Source organism: Vombatus ursinus, unplaced genomic scaffold, assembly GCF_900497805.2.
Source record: "Vombatus ursinus unplaced genomic scaffold, bare-nosed wombat genome assembly UNPS02008996.1, whole genome shotgun sequence".
In the NCBI taxonomy this organism is placed as follows: domain Eukaryota; kingdom Metazoa; phylum Chordata; class Mammalia; order Diprotodontia; family Vombatidae; genus Vombatus; species Vombatus ursinus.
This window is the reverse complement of record NW_020948774.1, coordinates 11,356,151-11,374,898: the sequence shown is the minus strand read 5'-3', so window position 1 is coordinate 11,374,898 and position 18,748 is coordinate 11,356,151. Positions and strand designations below refer to the sequence as shown.

Below are 18,748 nucleotides of genomic sequence, written 5' to 3'. Positions count from 1 at the left end.
ACAAGGGGGATTGTATCCAAAAAAAGCTAAGTATCAATGTATCAATCAGTCAATAATCATTTATTAAGTACCAGTTATATTCTAGGCACTGTGCTCAGTGCTGTAACCTTTTTGCAAATCTTTGCGGTCTTATAGCAAAGTGTATCTTCTTTTGTTAAATGTTCAATGAATTGTGAGTATCTTATTTTGTCCCAACATCGAACCTGAACTAACAGAGAACTGCTGTTGGGCATCCTTTCTGGACTACTTGTTGTTATTCACATACAATATCCTTTCTTTGCCTTTACATTTATTGGCCCCTATGCCACAACTTAGAGGCAGTTAGGTAGCTCAGTGGATAAAGTGCTGGGCATGGAGTCAGGATGACTCAAGTTCAAATGCAGCCTCAGATACTTACTAGCTATGTGACCCTGGGCAAGTCACTTAACCTGTGTTTGCCTTAATCCACTGAAGAAGGAAAGGGCAAACTACTCCAGTATCTTTGCCGAGAAAACCCCATACAGGATCAGGATAAGTCAGACACAACTAAAGAAACAACAATGCCACAACATAGGGCTATGATACATGTAAAGTGCTTTGCAAATGTTAAAGTGATATATAAATATCAATGATTATTAACCTAACCACAGACTGAAATTTGAAGAGAGGGTTATAGTTAAAATTACTTTAATTGCTTATGCCTCTTTGCCATGGCAAAAATCAACTGATCCAAGTTTTCACAGTGAGCACCAACTCTCAAATCAGAGAACCTGAGATTAACTGCCACTTCTGACACTTTCTACCTGTATAATTTTGGTCAGTCACTTAATATCCTTGGGCTTCAGTTTCCTATTATTTAAAACGAGGGTTCTTGATTAGATGGTTTCTGAAGTACCTGCCAGCTCTAATTCCATGATCTATGATTCAAATTAAGACAAGACGTGCTCATACTTTTCTTCTCCTCACCATATTCTTGGGCAGGGGCATTTCCTTGACTCTTAATTTTTTTTTATACATATTCCTCTTCATTTCTTTCACATTTTTCCTCTTTCAAGCTTTCTGTTGATAATCCTTATTCTGTCAACTTTTTCAGATTACTTTTTTCATATGTAGCATGGCTCTGCTTTTTGATATTCCTTCCTCCTCACAGGTTTAGTCCTTTCATTTAAATGAAATTTGGATTAAATTGTGCTTATTAAACCATGTGAACAATTTCATATTAAATATTTCTGCAAAAGTCATTCCCAAACCACAGTTCTTTATTAATATATATGTATATATATATAAACATATGCACCTGTATATATTTATATTTTGTTGTTTTTTCAGTTATTTCAGTCATATCTGACTCTTCATGACCCCATTTGAGGTTTTCTTGGCAAGGATACTGGAGTGGTTTGCCATTTCCTTCTCCAGTGGATTAAGGCAAACAGAAGTTAGGTGATTTGCCCAGGGTCACACAGCTAGTAAGTATCTGAGGCTGGATTTGAACTCATAAAGATGTCTTCCTGACTCCAGGCCCAGCACTGGGGGCTGGGTCCTGCTGTACCATTTAGCTGCCCTTAGTACAGGTATATTCTTCAACAACAAAAACAACAACAATAATAGTTCATGTGAATAGACTAAAAGGAGATAAGCATATTATCCATAAGAGGAATAAGGAATAGAATCTAGAAATCATTTATTTGTTATTTATTGAGAATAAATTGTATTCTAAGCACTGTGTTAGAGATTGCGGGGGATATTGAGCTATATGTAAGGAGAAGTGTTTGTTCCTAAGGAGTTACAATCTGTACAGAAGATCAGAAACCTGGAAATCAGGGTAGGTTTGTGGACAGTTGTCCAATCAGACAGATTATCAGTTGAGTAAATAATATAGTAGACCAGGCTTGATCTAGGACAGTCTGATACCTCAAATTCAAAATAAGAATGAAATGAGACACTCTTAGAAAATATGTTAACAAAAGGAAGTTTACTTAGCCTCTACAAGGAAAAGAGCAGGAAAAGGATATTCAGCAAATATACAGCCTTAACAAAGTTGTGTGTAACTTCTTTTGTTGCCTGTGGTGATCTGCTGGTAAAGTCTGAAGGAACAGCTAGAGCTCCATAGGCCCTGACTTTTTTGTACTCTGCTCAACAGTCTGAGACTTTAGTCCCCCAATTAATTCTCAAAGGCTATTTCAATATTTTTAATTGTTTAAGAAACTCTAGAAGCATTCTTTTAATGAAATTGGTTGTTTGAATTGGTTGTAAAATATGCAATAATTTTAGAAAAATTAATTTTCTTTCATAAAGTCAATACAGTAGGGACACTTGATAAAATGCCTACTGAAGGAAAATTATTTTCAATTCAGAATGATAATCATTTAGAGGAAAAGTAAAAATGTGCCAAATGTTGTATCATGGATTGTTAACATTTGTAATCATCTGATCTGGAGGCCTAAAGGCAATGTCAACTGCAGAAGTAATAGGCTCCTTAGCCACACAGAATAAAAATGTATAAATTGACTTGCACTTAGAAATCCAGATAGAACAGTTTTGCTGGAGACTTCTAGGTTACATGTCCAATAAAATGGAGAATTAGGCATTTTCTCTGATTCTCATGATTTCTTAAACTTCTCCAGAATAAGAATTACGCATAAAAGATAAATTCATTGCAGTTATCTCTACAGGCTAAGATTCCTCTAATGAGGTAACAACTCAATGAATTAACAACAGAGAAAGCTAATCTCTAATCTCTAACTCACCTACTCATCATGCCTTCTTCTTACAACTATACTTTGGTAGGGTTGTCCAACCATATCCACAGGCTTGTACTCTGGGATCCACTCATCAATTTCCTAGCTACTGCTTTAGTTTCTGCCAGCTCACCCACCTGCCTTACCTCTCACTCCACCATTCTGAGGCAATAAGCAACAGAATTCATCTCTGCCCCCTTCCACCTCCCTGTGTGAAGAAGGTAGAGAAACATGAAAGTAGAAGCTTAATCTTTAAAGGGGTCAGGCATCCATTTGAAGCAGTTCTGTCCCCATCAAAGTCACTTGAAGCAAGGTGAAAAGCAAATTTCCCACTGTAGGATGAAACTGAGATAGCTGTGAGGTCCAACCCTGGAACATCTGCCATCAAAGCGGAAGGAGTTGGAATGTGAGCTATAGGGGAATATAAGTAAAAAAAAAAAAGTTTCAAATTACCAAAGATCTCAGGAGGAAGAAAAATGTTAAAAACAAAACAAAACAAAACAAAAAGAAACATAAAAACCTGAGCATAAGGTGATAAAACAACAGGGAAGATATCAGTAACAGAAGGGAAGCTGGTTTCTACGATGAATTCAAACATATCTAATTTTTTAATTATGAAATTAGCTTTTATTTCTTCCCTAAAATAAATGTGCTTAACACTTGCCCCTACAAAATCAAAACTTAGGAACATTTAGAGTCAGAAGTATTTTATTTTCCTTTGAAATCTAATAATATAAACATCACATTGTAATTTCCCTCTTTCTAAAAATCCCCTGTTCCCTTGCTTATTTTGTGTAAAACTGCTTTTTTTCTAAGTTTTTCTCACTTGTCTGTTATAGGAGATATGCTGTGTCCCAGGGGTGCATGGAACTACAGGGGAGGGAAGCAGAAATCAAACCCCTGAAGACAAATAGAAACCCAGAGACTCAGAGGTTTGGGAAAAAAATCTTTTCAACATATGGCCATTTGCTTATCTAAAATTCTTATGGAGAAGATTTAATAGTAAAGTTTACAGTTGTTGGCAACTTAGCTCTTTTGACATTTCTGAAAGGGTCATTGATATATGTTTATGAAACTGCTCAATGGAACAGTAGAACTGGAAAGGTCTGGTCACTTCTAAGCACCAGGCAAGAACTTTCTGTTTCCTACCGGGAGGTCTGAAAGTTGAACTTCAATTTTAGTAGATACTTCAGATTTACCTGAGCAATATCTTAGACAGTGTATTCATCATATAGTAGACAGATGTCATAACACCAGATAAAATACCGATCCCCAAGGGAATTTCCACATTATCAAGAGTGATACTGCTGTCAGATCAGGAGCAGTTTTGCCCAAACTTTTGACATTGTGCTTGCCTTTGGAACTTGCTTATGTGGGATGTGCTTTTGGGTAACTTGCTTACTTGGTGATGAATAATTTGGCCATGGCAACTCATAAAATAAAGAAAAATACAAAATAGCCCTCAGATCTATCTGGTCCCATTTATTTTTGCAGCTACCATAGAAGCTGAAGTAAAAGGCAGAGATTACTAAAAATCACACAGTTTTTAGACCTCTTACAAATGTTAACTTTTTAACTGATCTACTTTTATATTTTATCCAATACTAAATAATTTTGATGCCGATTTATTGTTGCTACAAATATTTATTATACCCATTTTGCAGATGAGAAGACTAAGTTTCAGAGAAATGGAGTGACTTGCCTAAGATCACCCAGAGAATAGGTGAGAGAAGCAGAAGTTGAGAGAAGGTATCTGTCACTGAGTGTAAATTTTTCCTTGTGGAGAAGCTTGTTTTGGAAAGATTGAAATGGGAAAATTTTGAACAAAAACCCAGAGTTGAGGGAATAAAGATGATTTTAAGGAATATCTTAGTTAAGAATATCCTGATGCAATCAATAATGGGAGGTATGTTTGTAGTTCAAAGCCATCCCATTCCCTGAGGAGCACTTTTATTTGCACCTCTCTAATTTACTTAAGGCAGCTAGATGGCTCAATGGATAGAGGGCTGGGCCTGGAGTCAGGAAGACCTGAGTTTAAATTCAGCCTCAGACACTTACTGTGTGACCTTTGTTTGCCTTAATCTACTGGAGAAGGAAATGGCAAACTACTCCATTATCTTTGCCAAGAAAACCCCATAGACAGTATGGTCCACTGGGTCATGAAGTGTCAGACAGATGTACTTAAGAAAAATCGATTTCTATTATTTTCAGGTCTGCATTCTTTCCATCTCACATTTCCCTCCTCTCCTCACTGAGAAGCAAGGAAAATAAAACTGTTATGAACTTGGTGTCTTCAAGCAAAACAAATTCCCACAATGACCATGTCCAAAATATGTGTGTATGTCTATATGTATATACATAATATATACATATAATATGTGGTATATAGTGTGGAATTATGATTTTTATAATAGATATATGTATAATGAATATACTAATAATTTAGATTTTTCAGAATTGCCTCTCTTGTGAATCAGACTCCCAATGCAACTTGAAATGATCAATCAAACCTTTGATAATGCTCACAATCACAGGCTGTATGCCTTATGTAAAGCAAATCAAAGACTGTAGAACCTGTTCCCATCATAGAACTTTTTTTCTTTTCTTTTTTTTTTTGTTTTTTTTTGTTAGCAAAGGAGAGACACAACAGAGTCCTTTATTAGAAAATATATAAAAATCCCAGGGTTCCCAGACAGACTTAGTGGGGAGAGACACCCCAGAAAAGAATCTCAAAGGGGAAGGATCATGCCCTCCCCAACTGACACATTCCCCCAGGGACCATAAATAAAATAAATATTCACAGGAACCCAGGGAGGAGGGTCATACCTGAGCCCTCTTTTGAGGGTGGGAGGGTAAGGCGGGAGTAAGAGAACCCTAGGGCCCAAACCTACTCCAACCCTAGTGGCAGGGTACTCCCACAGAGGTGGAGAGTCAGCATTATGTCATGTGCCCTATCTTGGAGGACTCAGAAGTAGGGTCCTCCAGGGCTGCAGGAACCCAGCTCCAGCACAGCTGAGGAACCCACTTAGGCAGCAGTGAAAGGGGACCAGGAAAAGACACATTCTCTCTAATCTCAAATGAGAAGAGGGGTTGTCAGTGGGAACCAGTGTGGTTGGCAGGAGGCAGAGGACCAGGCTATGTTGAGGGCCTCACTGGAGCATTTCGTGTTGAAAGGCCTGAGAAGAACCAGGTGGGAATTTGGGACCTGAGGGAGGCCAGGGTCCACAGGGATCAACTCCAGTGTCTGCTGTAATACTGGTATAAAGTGGGCCCAATTCTCGAGCTAGCAGTTGGTATATCAGTAAGTTCATTCCATCCTGTGTCCATGAACGTTGTGTCTGGATCAAGAGGTCAAACCTGTGGAGGTTTTCTCCATTTCCCTTATCTCCTCGGTGTTTTACCATCTTGTACCATCCCACAGAGATGGGTGGTCTAGAGATCTTCATCCCAGCCAGATGAATCCTGGTGGCAATATCATCTTCACTGCCCCAACCCCAAAACTCATTGGGGAAACCATTCATCTTCACGTACTGATCTGGAGTAAGAGCTGAGACCCCCCTAAAGTATTGGGGGTATGGGAGGCTATATCCAAACTTGTTCATGGCAACAGCGTGTCTGGGTCCCCCAGGGTCACAGACAAAAAGATTGTGATTGTTTTCAGGCAGTAAGTCCACATCATGCAGAAACAAGCAGTCCCCACTCTTCATCATGAAGGTCCTCCCGAACTCCCACATGCAGCAGCTTTGCTCTGTTAAATGTTCCGTTTCCAGCCTGTTGGATGACACAGATGCCATAGGCAAGCTCCTGACGTTGCAGAAGAGGATGCAGGTGGTAGAGTAGCAGACGGAGATGGGGCTTCTGAGCCCAATGTGGCACAATGATGGCCATGGGACAGCACTCAAAGCCCTGGGAATGATTGTTTGTGATCTACCTTCCCCCTTCCCATCCCACTGCTTATATAATCTCTGTCTTCACTTCAGCAAGGTGGAATTCTGATCAGGAGAATTCCCAATTTGCAAATCTGTTCCTCATAATAAAACTAATTAGTTAAATGGCTACCTGATTACTGGCACTTTGTCTCTGACCTCCTGTTTTGTCATTTTCAAGTTAGAGACTGACTCAGTAAAATCCTGTCAACAATAATTATGTCTCAGTCTGCACTTAATGCTCTATTGGTGGGGGTGGTGGAATGCTTCATCAGGAGTCCCGTGGGATTGTGGTTGGTCATAATGCTGAGTTTCTAAGTCTTTGGAAGTTGTTTGTCTTTATATAATGTTGTTCTTTTGATTCTTTTTGCTTCACACTGGGTCAGTTCATGTAGGTCTTTCCAAGTTTCTCTGAAACCTGCCCCTTCATCATTTCTTAGAGCACAATAGAATTCTTTCTCATGCATATACCACAGCTTGTTCAGCCATTCTCCAATCTGTAATGTGTTTTTAACTTCCTATTTTATATTATAGTTTTCTGAGTGCTCTTATTTCCCAATATAATTGTGAGTTGGCTAAAGGTGGGGTTCAGAACCCCAGAGCTGGAAGGGACCTCAAAAGCCACTTACATGAGAATGTAGACAGCGCCTGCAGGCAATGCCTAGGCCCAGGTCGGTCCGGTCTGAGATCGATTACATCACTCTCTAATGCTTCAAGATGACCCCACCCCCTCGGGGTACTCGCTCCACCCCCTTCCCCTCCCACTCAGGATGGCTCCACCCCTTGGGGTTCCTGACGCTAGGTTCCGCATGCGCGCGCAGTCTGAACTCCTTGCCCGGAAGTGAGCATTTGGAGCGCTGTAGGCACCTGAAGAACCTTGATTCTGAGCTGGAGCTGAATGAAGCCGGAGAAGCCAGGTAGGAGCCCAGGATCACAAGTCCCAATCACTCCGCACACTCGGGGCTTGAGCTTTTGTGCATTTTCATTTTCTCCCGCTGCAGAGGCTAAGGGAACCCAGCTGAGCTGGGATTCAGCCATCCTCCTGCCCTCCCCCACCCCCCGCTGTACTTGTGTGGCTGGATGGGCAGTTGGGGATTGGGGGTGAAGGTGAAGAAGGTAGCGAGAGCTAGCGGCTTGGGAACCCAGCCTCTTTCCATCCCTGGGTGTGGGGCTCCAGGGTTTGTGGTTGGTGGAGGAGGGGATGATTTTGCGTCTGGAGTGATGGGAGTAAAGCTGAAAGGCTTAGCGCCACTGATTGTACCCATGCTCATGGGTTTGATTTAAAGCCTGGTAACCACTTGGCGATGTGGAAACTAGCCCCAGGAGAGTTTGGATGGTGTAGTGGGTAAAACACTCAACCTGAATTGTGGTCTGAGTTCTGCTACTCTGTCAACAAGCATTTATTAAGCATTGACTCTGAGCTGAGTGTTGTGTATACAAAGAAGGGCAAAACCACGTACACTGCCCCAGAGAAGCTCACCTTTTAATGGGGGAGGCGACATGTACGTACAAGATATAGTCGATAGAAAGTAACCATAGATCGGAAGGTGGCCCTGCAGATGGTGGAATTTGAGCCGAGTCTTAAAGGGAGCCGGGGATACGGGGAAGTGAGGTTGTTTTGTAGAGTGCATGAAGAGGAGTAAAGTGTAAGAAGATTGGAAGTGATAGGTAGTGAAATGCCGGAGGCAGTTATATAGTGCCCCAAAGTCTTAGTGCAATTTAAAGTTTATTTAGATTTGATCCTTGAGGTAACAGTAAGCCAGTGGAAGTTGAGTAAGAGGTTGGGGGAGGGTGGAAGGTTAGAGCTCAGTTTTTGAAAAATCCCTTTGGTAGCTGTGGGGAGGCAGCATTGGAATGGGAAGAGACTTGAGGTGGGGAGACCAAGACTATTGCACTAGTCCAAATGAGAGTTGATGAGGGCCTCAATTATTGTAGTAGCAGTGTTAGTAGAAAGAACGGAACATAGTGGACTGAAATTGTGAAGGTAGAAATGACAAGATTCGGGTTGGGTTCCATTGCATTGGCTTGAATAGTGGAATGCATGAGATTAAGGAGTTGAGGAAAATACTGAAGTTGCAAAACTGAATATTGGGAGGATTGCAGTGCTCTTGGTAGTAATAGGCAGGTTGGGGCAGTAATAGGCAAATTCTCTGGGGGAGAATTTGAGGGAAAGATAATGAGTTCTGTCTGGGGTATATTTAGTTTGAAATGTCCACAAGTCACTTGGTGATGTGGGATTGAAGTTCAGGAGAGAAATTAGGGCTGTATTTCACCACTATATATCCTTGAGCAGGTCCAGTGTTGGAGGGTGAAAGAACTCTGACTGGCTTCAGAGAACTTGGATTTATAAATAGGCAAGTTACATAATGTTCCCTTAGTTTACTCATCTATAAAGTGGGAATGGGAAAATAGATGGCCTCAAAGTCCCTTCAAGCTCTTGATCAAGATCTAGATCTAGTCAGTCAATTAAGCATTCATTATTAAGTGCCTATTATGTGCTAGTCTTTGTGCTGTGTTCTGATAAAGAAAGACAGATGAAACAATCCCTGCTCTCATGAAGCTTACATTCTGTGAAGATAAGACAATGTGTGTATAATTTAAGTACATAAGAAATACTAGATAGTTAGGGAGAGAGAGCACTAGCAATTTCAAGGATTAGGGAAGACTTCATTTAGAAGTTGTTGCTTTTTGCTGAGTCTTGAGGAAAGGAAGGATTCAGTTAGATGGAATTGAAGATGAAGAGGGGAGTGATATGTTTGAGGAACCGAAAAAGGTTAAACCTTCCTGGTTTGTAGTGTAGAAAATAGAATAACAGATGAAGATCACAGAAAGATAGGCAGAGGCCAGATATCAAGACCTTAAAAAGGCAAGCAGAAGAGTTGATCCTAGAGGCATAATTTCTGTTTTGGAGAGGTTTGAGAAGTCTTGGAGAATCAGAGATGTCTAGTCCTCCATGTTGGTCACATGACTTGAAAGTCAGAAAGGTTTATGATGAAAGCAAGTTTGTTAACTATGAAGAAGGCATTTCAGAATGCATAGTGGAAGGGGCAGGTAGATTTGGAATGGGACATTTGGAGGGTGTAGTTGAGGGAGAGGGGAGTTAAGGGTATGGGCACTTGAGTTTGGGGACTGAGATTTGTATAGTGACAACCAATGGTTCAGGATCACTGAGATGGGAAGAGTATAACAGGGTAAGAATATGCTAACTGATATTAAGGAATGAGGCAGTTTCAGTGGCTTGAGAGAGATCCATGGAGGGAGGTAGGTGATTAGGATGTTCAAATCCTTATCTCAAGTTGCAATATTATTAGGTGGTTATGATGTGAGTTTTTTTAGTTATTTTGCTTTGAAGCAAATTGTTTTAGCCAAAGCATTTCAGTGCATTGATTTAAAGTGAAAAATATACCTAGGAATACCATTAGCTTATGGCTACTGGCTTGAAGGATGGAAACGATTTTTTTTTTCATCTTTGAATCTCTAGTAGTTACTTCAGTGCTACTTTGTTCAAAATAGGCATCTTATTATCTGTTTGAAGAATTAAAACTGAAACCAGTGCCAGTCATTTGTATAGGGTAGGTCCACACAATGGGTAAGTATGCTTAGAAGACAAAATTAGAGTCAGCAGAATCCCTGGTAAATTAAAGGAAAAGCAGTATGATATTTTGTAGGGTTATCTTTATTATTATACGATGAATTGCCACTTAGAATCATAGCACACTCTCCCCTTGGACAGTTGGAAGGTTGTTACTTATATTAGGCTCTACATTTCATTAGGCTTTACAGATAGTGCTTTGCAGATATTTTATTTGTACTCACAACAACCCTGGGAGGTAGATGCTATAATATATAGTTGAGGAAACTGAGGCAAGCAGAAGTCTCACACATTTAATAAGTTTGTGAGGCTGGATTTGAACTCAGGCCTCAATGACTCCAAGTCCAGTGCTCTATGCACTGTATTGCCTGGCTGCCTTTTCTACAATTGATTACATTATGGCCTTCTTTAAATTAAATTTTTGGATAAAGGATGCTAAACCTGGAGCCTTGAATCCTGCCTCAGAAACTTAATACTAGCTTTTATCATGAAGAGCAAATCACTTAAGGTCTTAGAACCTCAGTTTCTTCATCTGTAAAATAAAAACAATAATACTTGCATTATCTACAGGGTTAGAAAAAAAAATGCTTTGTGGGAAATGTAATGAGCAAAACATTTTGTAGACCTTAAAGTTCTTCAGATGTAAATGACTGAATTTTAAATTGATATCTTTCTTGGAAAGTTTTGGTAGCTACCCTTAGTTACTTGATAAGATTTTAACAACAATCTTTGTCTCTTAATTGTATTTGAGACACATTCTAGGTTCATCAAGTACTCATTCATAAATCTGTTAGGGTGGATTAGTTCTATAACTGGTTAATCTCATCTGTTTTATGTTCACTTTTGTCATTTTCCATTTTTAAATTTCACACTTTTGCCTATGAAATCTGGGGCTCTTTGATGGGAGCTTATAATCTCTTGCTGCTGGTTAGTTTGATTTGTCCTCTCAAAAAAGAAACTTGAGTCCTCTCAGAAATCTGTAGATTAACATATTCCATGCAGAGGTCTTTTGGGTAGAGCAGGGTGGTTGTCTGTTCTTTCTTATTTATCATTCTTGACAGGTTTTTGGATCTCTTTTCTTTCAGGCTTCCTTTTGAGAGGCTCTAAAATTGTTCTGAGGAAGAAAAGTTTGAACTCAAAAATCTCAGACTTTCTCTTCCATTTCCAAAAGTGGAGTAGCCTTTTAAGCTGTATGATGCCTGCTGCGTTGGGGTCCTCAATCCCTACATCTCCATTGATGAAGCTAGAGGAGGATTCTTTTTCTGGACATGATTTTGCCCTGAGAGGGGACAACCCTGAGACAGCTCGACAACACTTCAGGCAGTTTCACTACCAGTTGATGTCTGGGCCCCATGAGACTATGAGACAACTTAGGAAGCTCTGCTTTGGGTGGCTGAGGCCAGAGATTCACTCAAAGGAGCAGATCTTGGAAATGCTGATGCTGGAACAGTTCCTAACCATCTTACCAGGGGAGATCCAAACCTGGGTGCGGAAGCAGTGTCCAGAGAGTGGAGAAGAAGCAGTGACATTGGTAGAGGGCTTACAGAAAGACCCTGGGAGATTGTGGCATTGGGTAAGTAGAGGAAATTCTAATCTGGTAAGTGAGAGGGTTGAAGTATTGTGATAGAATTGTGGTGGGGCAGGACATCAAGAAAGAACTCTTCTTTCTAAAGTGAGCTTTTAAATAAACTAAATTAAAAAAAGCCCTCGAGAGAAAGACTAGGTTTGGATTCTTGTGGTCATCCTATAAATGGTTTTTACTTCTTTCTCCATTCCTACAAATCCTCCAGTATTTTCTTTGAGTTCTTCATATTCATTGTCATGGTACTCCATTATAGTTTACGTATTAAATAAACTAAATAAATTTTCCTGGGATCTAACAATGGAGACCAGTAACTGACTTTTGATGAATCAGTGTCATAATATTGGTCTGAAGCACTCTGGGACTGTCTATAAAAACTATTATCTGTCCTGGGTTAATAAAGGAAATAATTCTTTTCTTTGTAATGATCCTTTTGAAGGGAGTGGGAAGGAAGGATCTTAGTGTACTTTGGATATTTTTTGTGTTTATTTTTTAGGCATTGCAAATGTACTTACTAAACATTTAAAGTTACAAAAAAAATTAGGGTTTTTCTGCCACTTAGAACTGAGAAAATATTTGTTCATATTTCCATTTTACAAAAACTCCAGAATGGTCATGGAAAAAGTTATAAAACTTTCATTGCTTTTTTTGGATAACTGTTGGTGGTAGAATTCGAGTCTACTCTGTTTTTCTTATTCTAGGTTCAGAATCTAGAAACAATTATATTATAATGTTATTTATGTATAAAAGTATTACAGCAGTTTGACTCCTGCAAGTATCTTTATTACAAAGAAAGCTAACAGTTTCTTTTTTGAAGTAGATATAGTTGTGGAAATAATGTTACTACTAAAGTTGAGCAAAGTTTGTAATAGTTTAAGCCAAATGCATTCTAATGCTAGGTAAAGAATCCTTTTTACATAGTTTTTTTTACACATGAAGTCATACACTTTAATAGTTTACTTTCTAGTAGTTTAGTTTCTTAAAAGATAGGAAGGAACTGTTCTTTCATTTTAATGTTAGTACCAATCAATAAATAATCATTTAGTAAGCTTTTATCAGGCTGAGTCTTGAAGGAAACCAAGCATTCTAAGAGGTGGAGAATAAAGCAGGGAGAGCATTTCAGGCATGAGTGACAGCCCTACAAAGGCATGGAGATAGAAGTTAGTAGAGCACGTGGAGAGCTGTAGATTGTAGGAAAGATCCAGATATTGACAAGTTTTAAATATTTGATCCTAAAGGTAATAAAGAGTATTTGGCATTTATTGAGTGGGGCATGACATAATCAGACCAACATTTTAGGAAAAATCCTTTGTCAGGTAAGTAAAAAATGATTTAGAGTTAGGACAGTTTTGAGGTTAGGAGACCTGTTGGGGGCTATTAAAATAGTCCAGGTTAAAGGTGATGAGGACCTGAAAAAGGGAGGTGGCTGCATGAGTGGAAAGAATGAGCTATATAGGACAGATATTTTAGAGGTAGAAATGAAAATATTTGACAACTGATTGGATATATTGTGTCAAGTGTCAAGAATGACACTGACGTTGTGAGGTTAGGTTAGGTGAGAAGGGTGGTGGTGGTACTTTTCAGGGTATTAGGGAAGTTCAGAATTGGGGGGAGGGGCAAGGAAAATGTGTTCTGTTTTGGAAATACTGAGTTTGAGATGCCTACAGGACATTCAATTTGAAATGTCTAATGGGCAATTGGAGATATATTCCTAGGACTTAAGAGGAAGACTAAGGTTGGAATTTTGTGGTCATCCTGTAAATTGTTTTGCTGGTTATGTTTACTTCTTTCTCCATTTTGTTGTTGTTCAGTCCTTTTTTAGTCATATTGATGGAATTTTAATAAAGCTGCCCCCAGCCCCAACATTATGATTTCCTTATGGGCCCCACTGAACAGCAGGCATACCCTGATTTAACCACATAATATGGTTTTAACCACACCTCAGGCCTCCAGACTCAATATAGCCAGTGCCCCTAGCTTGCCACTGTCCTCAGATCCAATTCACATATTTGAACAGGTGTGTCTTTGTGCTCAATCACAATCATATCATCCTTTTAGCCTAAGACAGGACCACAATAGCTAGCCAATCAGAAATGGTTATATATCATAATTTGTTTACCCATCACCTACTTGTTAGACACACAGTTTGTTTCTGATTTTTTGCTATTACAAATAATGATTCTATGAATATTTTTGTAAAGATAAGGAATAAACTGAGTAGTGGAATCATTTGGATCAAAGGGACTGAACAACTTCTAACTTTTTTTGCTTAATTCCAGATTATTTTAAAAAATAGTTGGGCCAATTCATTCTTCTATCAGCAGTGACATAGGCATTCCCTTCTGTGGCAAAGTAATGAATACCAATTTCCATGGTGATGATTTTTTTACATTCTTTACTGAGAAACCTTAAGTTTTTTGAAAGTCTAAATACTGTATATTAGTTTCCCACCTATCCATATGATTATTTATCACTCTCAAGAACTTAAGTTTAATACATTTAATTTTATGTCTTCGTTTTACTACAACCCTACTAAAATTGAATTTTTACCATTTTTTTACTCTCTGCCAATTTTGTAAGATGACACCATGGAATTTTAATTTTTCTTCCTTTTTTTTTTTTTTTTGGCTAGGCAGTGGGGTTAAGTGATTTGCCCAGGGTCACACAGCTAGTAAGTGTTATGTATCTGAGGCTAGATTTGAACTCAAGTCCTCCTGAATCCAGGGCCGGTGCTTTATCCACTGCGCCACCTAGCTGCCCCTTTAATTTTTCTAATAGCAATTGTGAGCACATTTTCAGATCGAAGGTACTTTGAAAAGAGTCTCTTGTTGTTGTCTAATTTCAAATGTCTCTTTCCCCCCACCCCCCCAACCCCAGTGTCACCTCATCTCACACCTAATAATGTGGGTTGGGCTTGGGTGATTCATAGATCAAAGTCCAAGTGCTCCGACAAGAAGCTCATTCAGAGGAAATGGAATCGTCAGGTGTCCCAGTGGAGCCTAATGCAAAGGTAATGCTTCAGAAAGAAGGCACACAGAATTCACGCTCAGCACAGGAGGAACAGCTAAACCACAGCATCAAAGAGGAGTCTGAAAACTCACTTGAGTTTGGTGAGGAACATTGCTTCATTCTGAAAGAGAGCTTTGCTGGTGGGAGAGTCTGGGCAGTTTGAACAGTGGTCCCATGACAGTGAGCCCATGGATAATAAGTTGAAAATGAACTTAAGTGATTTCAACAGATAACTAGAAAATAAGCAGGGAAAGAGTTTCTCTCAGTGTCCTTCTGGGATTAGGGAGCAGTATTATAATAAGGTAGGCCTCGATTATCCACTTTAGTTTGAGAATTTTTGTAATGTTTTGTCAGTGGACTGGTCTGGCTTGAGTTTGAAAACTTATTTTGCTTCGGTTATACCAACAAGGCCAGGGAAAAGATGTAGTGGTAGACAAGGACAATCGCTATTCAGTGTAGTATGGAGGGAATTTATTTTTTAGGGGAGAGGTAAGAACCAAGTCTGTAGGGTTGTGGATGGAGGAACAGGCATCAGATCTATTTTCCTAATTGTTTCTCAGAATGTCCTGCTACAAGGTGCTATAGTTTTGTGTGGTTGAGAGTAGGTCTATTAAGGAGATAGCGTGGAACAAATCCAGTGTTTTAACACTTCCTATCTCCTGCCTTAGGTTTGCCGATTTCCCAGCTCCCTACCCTTCCTGAAGGAAGGCATACCAGAGACAAGAATGAAGCAGCTTCAGTTCCTGCATCTGGATCTCAGGTGAGTGCTGGTTTGCGTCTTGTTGCACCAGGCTTTGAGGATTCAAATTTAACTCTTAATTTAATCATCTTGTTTTGTTCCAGGCACTGTTCTAGGTATTTGAAATACAAAGATTTTAAAAAATAAGTCATTCAGCAAGCATTTATTAAGCACTTATTATGTGCCAGGTGCTGTACTAAGCTATAAGCTAGGTAGGAATACAAGTAGAAGTAGAAAGATAGTTTCTGCCCTCAAGGAGCTTACATGCTAATGGGGGAATACAGCATATAAAAACACAAAAGACAGCTGACAGTGGGAGCAGGAGAAAGTGAGGAGAGGCATGGAAATTACATTCTAATACAGTGAATATGATATTAAGTAGAATGTTATAGGGGTAAAGGAACTATGCAGACATCATTGTATAAGAAAGTTTAATCATGAAAAGATCTTAAGAGTGGCTGCCAATAAATATGGCACTTGTGTATATTGTTGACACAGTAAATGTACTCCTAAAAAGTCATGTTCAATGTAAATTGAATAATATAATTCATTGTCAATTTTTTTCCTGAACAAATATATCAGAATTTATACATCCAGTTAAGTGTTATTCCCTTCAGAGTAATTACCATTGGGGAGGGGGGGGAGGGGGAAAGGGAGAGGGACATACTCTTTTTATGAAAAGTCTCTTAAAAGTATTTTCTGAAATTCTGCTTTGAGAATTGTCTGGGGCCCTTACAGACTATTCAATGGTGGCAAATCCTTCTATGAGAGTGTACAAATAAGTATGATACATGAGTGTGTTAGAGAGGTGAAAAACTAGTGTTACCTGAAGCCTGAGGAAAAAAGGGTCAATATTCCTGTCTTAGTATCTCCTCCAAGGCCTAGCATAATTCTTCGCACTCCAGGAGCACTCAATTAACTGAACTGAATTACTGCTGAATTATTAGTCCATTTCATATTTTTTCTCTGGCTTATAGCTTTAATGATGCTTTATCTTATTTAGTAGGTGGTACAGTGGATAGAGAATTGTGCCTGGAGTCAGGAAGACCTGAATTCAAATCTGGCCTTAGTTGTAAATCTATTTTGCCTTTTGTAATTTGTATTCTGAGATCTTTGGATTTTAGTAGAAGCTGTCAGGTCTTACATAGTTTCTTAATAAATACTTGATCTGCTTTTTTGGGATACTTATGGTATTTTTCATTTGATGTAGGAACTCTGGATTTTGGCCATAACATGCCTGAGATTTTTTCTTTTAGGGTTTCTTTGAGGAAGTTATGTGGGTTCTTTCTATCTTAACTTTGCTCTCTGGTGCTAATAGATCTGGGTGATCTTCATTTTTGATTTCTCAAAATATAATTTCCAGGTTTATTTTGATCATGATTTTTTTTTTTTGGTGAGGCAATGGGGGTTAAGTAACTTGCCCAGAGTCATACAGCTAGTGGGTATTATGTGTCTGAGGTCGCATTTGAACTCAGGTCCTCCTGACTCCAGGGCCAGTGCTCTATCCATTATGCCACTTAGCTGCCCCCTTGATGATGATTATTAAGAAGTCCAATGATTTCTCTCTCTCTCTCTCTCTCTCTCTCTCTCTCTCGCGCGCGCTCCCTCTCTCTCCCCCTCTCCCCTCCTCCCTTCCTTACCAAAAAAACAAAACAAAACCCCCAAAAACAAACCCTCAAGCAAAACAAATGATTCCATTGACCATGTCCAAAATTACGTGTTTCAGTATGTACTCTGAGTCCGTCTCTTCTGTCATGAGATGAGTAGCATGTCTCATCGTTGGTGCTCTGGAATTGTGGTTGGTCTTCTTAAGTCTTTCAACATTGTTTGTCTTTACAGTTGTTATTATTTAAATTATTCTTATTCTGCTCACTTTACTCAGCATCAATTTATACAATTTTCCCAGGTTTCTTTGAAACCAACCTCTCCATTTCTTAGGGTGCAATAGTGTTATATTCATAAAATAGAATTTTATGAGCCATTTGCCAATTAATGAGTATTGACTCTCCCAGTTTCTACTTCTTTGGCACTACAAAAAGAGCTACTTTAAATGTAAGTATACAGGTTGGTCTTTTTCTTCTTTCTTTGTTCTCTTTGGAGTATAAGCCTAGTGCCGGCTGACAGTGTATGTACAATTTAGTAACTTTGAGGGCATTATTTTAAATTGTTTTCCAGAATGACCTCGCTATAGCTACACCAACAGTGTTTTTCTACAACATTTGTCTTTTTTCCTTTTTTGTCAGCATTTCCAATCTGAAGGGATGAGGTAGAACTCTTAGGATTACTTTAGTTTGCATTTCTCTAGTGATTTGGAGTGTGGTTTCCTATGTCTATTGATAACTTGGATTTCCTCCTTAGAAAACTGTTTGTATCCTTGGATTTCTTCCTTAGAAAACTGTTTGTTTGTGTCCTTTGACCATTTGGGGAATGGCTTTTGCCAAAAGGCAAGAGATAAAACGTTTACAACTGAAGAGATCCTTATTTAGAAAAGCTCAGTATAATACTACAGGAAGGGAAATGGATTTTTAAGGAATAGAGGATTTCCAAGCATATTTTTTTTTATAGGTCATACATGTGTAGTCATGCAAAACACTTCCATAGTAGTAATGTTGTGAAAAACTAAGTATATTTCCTTCCCTTCATCCTATCCCACCCCCCATTTATTCTATTCTCTCTTTTGACCCTGTCCCTCCTCAGAAGTGTTTGCTTCTGATTACCCCTTCCTCCAATCTGCCCTCCACTCTATCATCCTCCTGCTCTGTTGCCCCCCCCCCCATTTTCCTGTAGGGTAAGATAGATTTCCATACCCAATTGAGTGTGTATGTTATTTCCTCCTTAAGCCAAATCTGATGAGAATAAGATTCACTCATTCCCTCTCACCTTCCTCCATTTCCCCTCCACTGTAAAAGTCTTTTCTTGTCTGTTTCATATGAGATAATTTACCCCATTCTACCTCTCCCTTTCTACTTCTCCCAGTATAATCCTCTCTCACCCCTTAATTTTATTCTCCAGATATCACCCCTTCATCTTCAACTCACCCTGTGCCCTCTATCTATCAATCTATCTATACATATAATTTTTTTCCCCTCCAACTACCCTGATACTGACAAAGGTCTCATGAGTTACAAATATTATCTTTTCATGCAGGAATGTAAACAGTTCAACCTTAATAAGTCTCTTATG

General features: G+C 39.0%; 1 protein-coding gene and 1 pseudogene across 2 annotated transcripts in view; one reads left to right on the top strand and one right to left on the bottom strand.

The window, feature by feature from the left end:
- Positions 1-5,708: 5,708 nt before the first annotated feature.
- LOC114034538 lies at positions 5,709-6,954 on the bottom strand (annotated as a pseudogene).
- A 523-nt stretch (positions 6,955-7,477) lies between these two features.
- Positions 7,478-18,748, top strand: part of ZNF18 (zinc finger protein 18) — a 28,909-nt gene continuing 17,638 nt past the window's right edge. For both annotated transcript variants that reach the window (XM_027850078.1, XM_027850077.1), the window contains exons 1-4: positions 7,478-7,560; positions 11,321-11,808; positions 14,747-14,927; positions 15,495-15,586. In XM_027850078.1, coding sequence (XP_027705879.1) covers positions 7,542-7,560; positions 11,321-11,808; positions 14,747-14,927; positions 15,495-15,586 — 780 coding nt within the window. In that variant the 5' untranslated portion in view covers positions 7,478-7,541. The remainder of the gene's footprint in view (positions 7,561-11,320; positions 11,809-14,746; positions 14,928-15,494; positions 15,587-18,748) is intronic.